At 54.9% G+C, this 8041-nt stretch overlaps 1 protein-coding gene across 1 annotated transcript in view; it reads right to left on the bottom strand.

Annotated features, from left to right (window-relative positions):
• Positions 1-4210: 4210 nt before the first annotated feature.
• DIAPH1 (diaphanous related formin 1) overlaps positions 4211-8041 on the bottom strand; it is a 5886-nt gene continuing 2055 nt past the window's right edge. Inside the window, exons 3-5 of the mRNA XM_035888950.1 lie at positions 6595-6734; positions 5746-5881; positions 4211-4638 (exon numbers count right to left, since the gene is read on the bottom strand). Coding sequence (XP_035744843.1) covers positions 4617-4638; positions 5746-5881; positions 6595-6734 — 298 coding nt within the window. The 3' untranslated portion in view covers positions 4211-4616. The remainder of the gene's footprint in view (positions 4639-5745; positions 5882-6594; positions 6735-8041) is intronic.

Here is an 8041-nt window from a genome sequence, read left to right as displayed (position 1 = left end):
GTCCCCCCAGCTGCCAGCTGGACCGCAACGTAGCAAGAAAGAGCTGAAAGCAAGCAGGAGCCTGTACTCAATGCACCGCTTGTCTTCTTCATCCCCCTGCAAAGCCTCCTCTGCCCAACAGCCCCCGCTCAGATCCAGCAGCCCCCTCTCCCCCCCAGGCTCTTCCACATCCCCCAACCCAAGCCTCAACCTGCAGAAGCTCCTCCAGGCAGAGCTGTCCTCCTCCCGCTGCCCGGCTCTCCCCCAGGCCAAACCCCTTCCCAAAACACAGCACGAACCCAGCCGACTGCTCCCTCCCTCCCTCTCCGCTCCTCGCAGGTCCCAAATATTCCCTTGCACGCCCACTGACGCTCTCTCCTCTTTCTCAGCCAGTGAATTTTCTCACATCCTCCCACCTTTTCCTTCCATAAATGTATTTGGTTGCTTTTTTTAACCCGTGTAAACCATAAGCATCGGCAACACCCTGTAAAGAGGAGGGCTGTGAAACTACAGCTCGGCATTTTTTTTTAAGCTCTTGCAGAAGAGACACAAACATCTCCAGTTTATAATTTCGTACGCCTCCTTGGTGCCCCTTTTCTGGATTAAGCAGCCCCAGGTCTACCCCGCAGTCCTTGCTGCCTCCTTCTGCCCCTTATCCAGCTTACGACGTCCCTCCTCGAGCAGGGGAACCAGAGCCGCAGGCAGCACAAGGCATTTAAAACAACAAAAGCCACCACTGTGGTTGCTTTTCCTTCCTCCCCTTCCTCTCCCAGGGACTCCCAGATCTCCGAGGGGGATTTTGGGTTTTAACTACTGCAGAGCACTGGGCTGACATGGCCACGGATACCCCATAAACCTCACGTCTCGCTCCAAAGTGGCGAGAGCTCGGAGCATCCCCCTGCTCACGGAGGTAAAAGGGAAAGGCACATGGGGCAAGACAACCCCTTTGAGATGCGACAAGCCGCCAAGCATCCAGGTGTGGTCCTTCTGCAGCCCTTCACGGTTAGGCTTGGGGTTTTTTCCTACCAAAATATTGTCAGAAATATTCCTCCTATTCACAGTCTTCCTGATGTATTTTGTTTCCTGTCTTTTAGCCTGTAAATAAGGGGTTGTGGTCATGTAGGAGCCTCCCCTCTCATCCCATGGGAGCTCAGCTTCTTTAGGAGACTGCAAAAGACCCCTTTGGAAATGCAGGTGGCATCTCATGCCATCATCATCAGCAGCAGGACAACAGGAAAGCACCGGAACTACTGAACATTAACGGTAATTTGGGCAATGAGTAGTTGAGGCTTGACCAAGGGATCGCCGGGCTGGAAACCCATGCCGAGAGATGCTATTTGTGGTCATCCCCAGCAGACCTGAGATTGCAGTAGCTCTGCAGAGCACTGGCAAAACATTTTGGAAAGACTTGGAAATCGCTTCCTCCTCCCACAGCGTACACAGATTTTTGCCATGGCACGATGGCACCCACCAGCAAAGGCTGCAACGTGTCCTGCGCCCCTGGCTGGGCCTGTGGTTAGCATCGCCCGGGTGGAAGAGGAGCATCTTCCTCCCTCCCACAAACCAGGCAACAGCCTGAGCAACGGGGCAACGTGTCTGCTTGGTACACGACAGCTTCATCCTGTTTGAGGAAGAAGAGTCCCCCTTGCATCCAACCCTTGCTCTCTTTCCTTTGGATACGCAGGCCAGCAGCAAGCTCAGGGCGGGGAGGGATGGATCGATGATTGATTTTCTGCCTTCGCTCTGCTGCGTGGTGGGCAGCAGATGGTATAGGGTGACGACAGAAAAGGACACCGGTTGAGTCACTTCAACCACAAACCAGTTCTGAATCATCTAGCTGAAGCTCTGAGGGTAGGACAAGCGCTGAGCCAGACCGGAGGAGGACACCGAGCCATTGTGTGCGTGCCCTGCCGTGGTCCGCACGCCTTTCTCAATGAGCTGCAGCACTCCCCTTTTGCTGACCTCGCTCGCCCACAACGGGTCCTTTGAGCTGTTAAGCAGAAGCCCGGCAGCTTTTCCCATTCCTTTACAGTTTAGGGATGGAGCTGCTTGCGGCTGAATAGACACAGCTGCCTGGGCAGGATGGGAGTCGGAGATCAGAGCTGACAAGGCTCACACGCTGAGCTCCCGTCTTCCTTGGCAGCCGTGACGGGGGATGGAGAAATGTCCTGACAACTGGTAGCGGGAGCGATGGAGAAGCACGATACGTCCCACTGGGAGAGCTCCTGGGGACCACAAAGCATCGGGCAGGAGGCTCACAGGGAGGAGGGCTCGAGAGGAGCATCAGCTCCAGCAGGATCCTCTGCAAACACACGCTCTCGGATGCCAAAACCAGCACAGGCTTGGGACCTGCCGTGGGTTAACCCCAGTGGGCAGCTCAGCCCCACGCAGCCGCTCGCTCATTCCCCCCTCAGCAGGATGGGGGGCAGAATTGGAAGGGTAAGGGTTGAGATAAAGGCGGTTTAATAGGTAAAGCAACAGCTGAGCAGGCAAGCAAAGTAAAATAAGGAATTCATTCACCGCTTCCCATCGGCAGGCGGGGGTTCAGCTGTTTTGTGGCTGGTGGTGTTTAGCCGCTCACCGGGGTTAAACCACGACAGGACCACACTGTACTGAAATCACCTTCCAAAAAGGGCCAAAAAAAGGGGAAAACTCAGAGGGCAGGGGAAGGAAATCCCACAGCGACAGGCAGAGTTCAGGCTCATGTACCTGGTACCCCTCTCCTCGGCTCCTACTCCTGTGAGCGTGGTGCAAGGGGGACCCCTCTTGGCCCTTGCGCCCTGCAGGCAGTGACTCAGGGCCCCTTGTTTTTGCAGGTGTGGAGAAGGGAAATCCTCCCCCTCCAAGGGAAGCTGGGCCTGAAACAGCTGCCAAGGTGGCAAGCGTCCCCCCAGGGTTTTGATTACAGCAGGAGAGCTTCCTGCGATCAGAGCACACGGTGCTCCTCCGGGAAAGGGCCAGAGGGGCGAACCCAAGTCGGGGAGATGTCGATGGGACACAGGGCACACCACCACTGACAGACGAGGTGGCGTACAGACGCACACACAGTGCCATGGTCATACATACCTACAGGTTTTGGGCTGCTGCTGCTCACGGCCACGGTCCCGTCACCGGCAGAGGACAACACGGTGACCACCCTGCATGTCTAACAGCACCAAGACAGGTCTGCCACGTTGGCACCACGCTGGATCTGATGGGGCAGCATGGCCACGCGAACCAGGCACTAGCCTGGGACCCTGCTGAGGCCAAAAGGCAGGACAGCCCGTTATTTTAAACGCCTGTCCTTTTCTGCATGTAAAAGATGGGCAAACATCCCACTGCTTCTGCGGGCTGCTGAAACAGCTGGAGATTTCTCTCCATGCTTCTCATGACCCTCTTCCTCCTGTATTTGAGACAGAAAGGTTGTAGCTTTGTCTCTTCTACACCTCTACTCTGGTTTTCTTTTTCCAAGTGCTTGGCTGAGAGATCTTCCCCCCCTCCACTCTTCTGGTCTGGTCACCGGCTTGTGGCCACTTCTGTGGCACAGATCCAGCACCATGTGCCCTTAACTCCCACTTTGGGTCCTGTTTTTCTCTGCTTTCTTTTCCACCCTGAACACATCCCATCCCCTCCACCCAGAATCTCCCCCACAGGGACCAAGTTCAGCAGCACATAAGCTGCTCTAACATCTCTTCATGCTGTTCTCCTCAAACCCTGTCATTTCTGAACCTGCTTCCAAGCTGTCTCCTTTTCCAAACCCTCTTGATCTCTCTGCCTTCTGCCCCTAACATGGCACAAGCCCTTTCTATCTCTCTTTTCCTGGAGATACCTGGGGGTGATTCCATATATCCTACTACAACCTTGACTCATTCCATCTCTTTGCAAGCCTCTCTGGCAGAAGAGTGACAGTCCTGTCTTGACCACACTCGTGCATGTAAAAGGTTCAATTCTGCTTCCTCAGCCTTGAAGATGACTTTTTAGTAAGACCTGTTGCAACAGGACAAGGGGTAATGGTTTTAAACTAAAAGAGGGGAGATTCAGATTAGGTACAAAGAAGACATTTTTTACCATGAGGGTGGCAAAACACTGTCAGGGGTTGCCCAGAGAGGTGGTGGATGCCCCATCCCTGGAAATACTCAAGGTCAGGTTGGACGGGGCTCTGAGCACCCTCATCTTGTTGAAGATGTCCCTGCTTACTGCAGGGGGTTGGACTAGATGACGTTTAAAAGGTCCTTTCCAACCCAAACTATTCTATGATTCTAAGGAAAAGTCTGGTGTCCCAGTCCACACCACTGGGCGGGAGAACGGATGACGGCAGGCGGGAGTGCACAGTGAAAGGTGCTGTGTAAGCCGGCACAAATGGAGGGGTGGAGAAGCTATTTTGGGTACGGATTAAAAGGACGTAACACGTCAGCAACTGCAGCCATACCAGCTGGGTATGTGAACCACACCATGGTTTCCTTGACAGCTGAGAGGAAGGAACAAACAGCAAGCAGTAATAGCAGGCATTATTTTTTTCCTTCCCTTACCAGCTCCGGAGCTCCCTGTGGGAAGAAGCGTGGAAGCAGCCCAGCCCAGCGAGCAGCACCTTCCGTGCCCCACTCCCCTGCTCCAGCGGGACAGGCCACCGGACTGCAAAGCTTCCTATACAACATCCATCATTCTGGCCCCGTTAGCCACCTGCAAAGAAAACACAGGACCCTGTGACACCCACGTGTCAGGAACAAGAAAATGGAGCCCAGCACCTGGACTCCTTCACAGAGGCTTTGTGAGCCTCATATCCTACTCTGTACAGAAAATAGCGTCTTTTGCCTCTTGTGTCGTGGAAAGGGACAATAAATATTCCACGTCCTGTTCCTCCATGTCTCTTAGGTGTGGGGTAAAATCCAGCAGGTCTTTGCTCTGTGTGTGCTTTGAGGGAATGTTTTGATGCCCCGTGAGTATGATGGGGGGTGGGAAGGCATCCACCTCCCCCCACTCCGGGTGGGAGGGAATGGATTAGGATCCAGACTGCCTGGCAACACCTTCGTCCCTGGGGAGGAGGGGGTGCGGATGACTCCGCCGGGATTTCTGGGCATGTTGTCTAAAGCCTTTCACTTCCTCCGAAACCCCAGCTGTTGGGCTATTTGCTGCTGACGGAGGCCTCTCTGGCTCTGCTGATCTCCCCCAAGGTCTTCTCCATCTCTGCTTAGCTCCAGCTCTGTTGTCTCCTTGCTCCTCTCCAATGAGCGTCCCGGGTTGCTAATGCCACCCTGCCCTCTAATCTCCCTTTCACTCTCGTGATGGTGCTCAGGCCACTAAGGAGATTAGCCTGGCCTCAGCTGCTCGCCCTCCCTAGCAACAGGGATGTCACCCCTCCGGGAGCCATGTGCAGGGGTGACACATGTGCTGCCACCACCCCAGTGTCAGCGCAGCTCCGGTGCCCTCTCCTGTCCAGCCACAGACCCAGAGGAGGTGTCCGAGCCAGAGATGTGCTGGGACCAGGCATTGGTAGGATATTTTGACCCCCCCCAAGCTGGGAACCTGGGAGACCTGCACCCACCCTCACCTCCTGTCCCCTCTTGTTTGCGTGGGAATCTCCCAAGCTTGAAAACGAGAGGCCCAGGACACCCAGAGACAGGAGACGGAGCATGCCTTCACCCCCCCTGGGGCACAGCCCTGTGCTCCAACAGCACAGGAGCAGATTTTAAAAGGCCATTAAAACCCCAGTCCTAAATAAAGCAACACATTCCGGCTGCCTCTGCAAAGCCAGGCGGAGGCTGTGAGCTCCAGGCACAAATCACTCACTGCAGGCCTTTAAGAGCAGCCTCCCGGGGCTGCTCGCCGTCCTGCGCATCCTCCTCCGGCCATCGGTGCGGCACCGAGGCGGTTAACGCCAAGCGCGGGGGCTCTCTGCAGATCTCTGTTTCCGTGACAACAGCTCCTGATGAAACCCAGAGCTATAAAATCCCATTAAATATCTGCAGAGCCTGCCTGTGCTGCCTGCACTGCCTGCCCCCTGCCGGCACCCCTCGCTCGCCGAGCCGAACCACCCTGCCCATGCCGGCGGCACCCAGCACCCCAGAAACAGGGCTGAGGGGAGCAGGGACGGTACCAGCATCCTGGGGGGGAAGCCTGAGGCATGAAACCTGGCTACCAGACCTGGCTTTTGGGCTACTGAAGGCAGCCTGTGAGGATTGAGGGTGTGGGTATACACCCCACAAGTCACTGGAGCCTTGGGGGGCTCCTGGGAGGGACACAACACCCAACACTGTGACTTCGGCTGGCAGAGATGCTCCTCTCAGAGCAAACCAGTCCAAATTCGCTGGTGGGGGCTCTCAAAAGTTGTGAGGGCAGGTTTGAGCAACAGCCGTAAGCCACTGGCATCTATTAGGGCTTTCTAGTTTCTTACACTTACCCTTGTGCCAAGCCCAAGGGAGGGTCTGGCTGCTGCGAGGGGTCTCTGAGGATGAAACAGGGTGGTGGCCCGATGGGGGCTTCAGACTGAATTCATCCCAAGCCAGACAACAGGTCTGGAAGGCTGAGGAAGGATGCCGGGATCCTGGTAGCTGCGGTCCCTGCCTCACCTCTGTGCTTTGTTTACTCCCCTCCAGCTTTAGTGCACTCAGGGACTTCCAAGCACCCTTTATACTTCACCTGATTTGAGATGTTCCCTCTCTGTGCTTCCACCACCGCCTGCAATAGGAAAAGGCATCTGGAGAAGGTGGGTAGGAAGGCAGGGAGGTGCTACACATTTAAGGTGATGCTCCTGATAGCAGAGCTCAACCGATGTGTTCCTGCAGTGGGTAAGAAAAGCAGTGCTGGGTTTAACCTGGTATCACACAAAGGGCTCTCTGGGTACTGGGCAAACTGGGCCCCAGCACTCAGGAGATGCCAAGGAGTTACTGCTCCTCACGTGGGAAAGTGGTCTGGGAGACAACGGGCACCATCCCTCGAGGGGAAGCTCAAACAACAGCTACAGGGACAACCCGTTCCTGTGAGATTGCTGCTGGGGCTTGGTGACCTTTAGAAGCCAGAAACCGGACACATGATGTCTGGGCTTATTCTAATACAGCTTATTTTACAATATATAATAATATGTAAGCCATATATATATATATATATATGTATATATTACAATATGCAATCCTTATTATACAATAAGGCTCCTGCATCCGAAGCTGCCTGCAGGACTGCTCAGCCACAGATATTTATTTGCTGGATCTTCCCCCGAGCTGTACCCCGACTTGCTCCCCCGCTCTCCTGGATTCAAAGGCACAGAAGCTGCAGCTTCTCCTTCCATTTGCAAGTGCTGCCGAGTCACTTGGATCGTGGGAAAAAAGCCTCTCCTCTGCTTGGGGAAGGATGGGGCAGGAAGCAAGCAGGGAGCGAACAGTGCCTTCTTCATCCTCCCCCATCGTCATCTAACTCCATCACCCGGTACGGGAGGGAAAACAGTCACAGGGGCTCGCAGCAGCAGGAGCCCTGGAAACTCTGGCATCTGTGGGTGTCAGGGGAATCCAAAGGGGCCACGGATGAAAGCTGACACAGAAAGAAAATACTCTTTTTCAGCTACAATTGCTGGCACAGCTGCTGGCCAGACCCCCCTTCCCAAAACTGAAACATGCCAGCAAGGGGATGGAAATCATTAACTTGTTCGTTTGCGTGATTTAACCATTTCCATCTCCCCCTGCCCCTTGAATGAGCTCAGATTTCTTAAGATTTCCAGCAACCCGACGCTGCAGTGCCTGGGGCTCCCCCGAAGCAGCAGGCAGGGGTTGAGAGAACCGCTAACAGAGAAGACAGGGCTCCCTCTCCTCTCCTCTTCAAATGCTTTTAAAGGCAGAAGCCATGGACATACGGCTTTTCTGCAGGAGGAGATGTCCAGGAAAGACGCCAAACAGCACCCAGGAGAAACCCAGAGCGGTTGGATGCTCCTTTCAAAGTGCAAAGGCTCAGAAAGCCCATGGCCTCAGAAGGGAAGAGGAAAAAAGCCGAAAGTCTCTCAAACAAAGCAGTTGGCTGAAAACTACAGGGTGATCTAGGAACGATGGTGAGGTGGGGGGGGGGGGCCCCCCCCAAAAGGAGGGGGGGAAACAGCCCC

This window comes from Egretta garzetta, unplaced genomic scaffold, assembly GCF_000687185.1.
Source record: "Egretta garzetta isolate BGI_Z169 unplaced genomic scaffold, ASM68718v1 scaffold60, whole genome shotgun sequence".
NCBI lineage: Eukaryota > Metazoa > Chordata > Aves > Pelecaniformes > Ardeidae > Egretta > Egretta garzetta.
The sequence above is the reverse complement of the archived record's forward strand: the minus strand, read 5'-3'. Positions and strand labels throughout refer to the sequence as shown.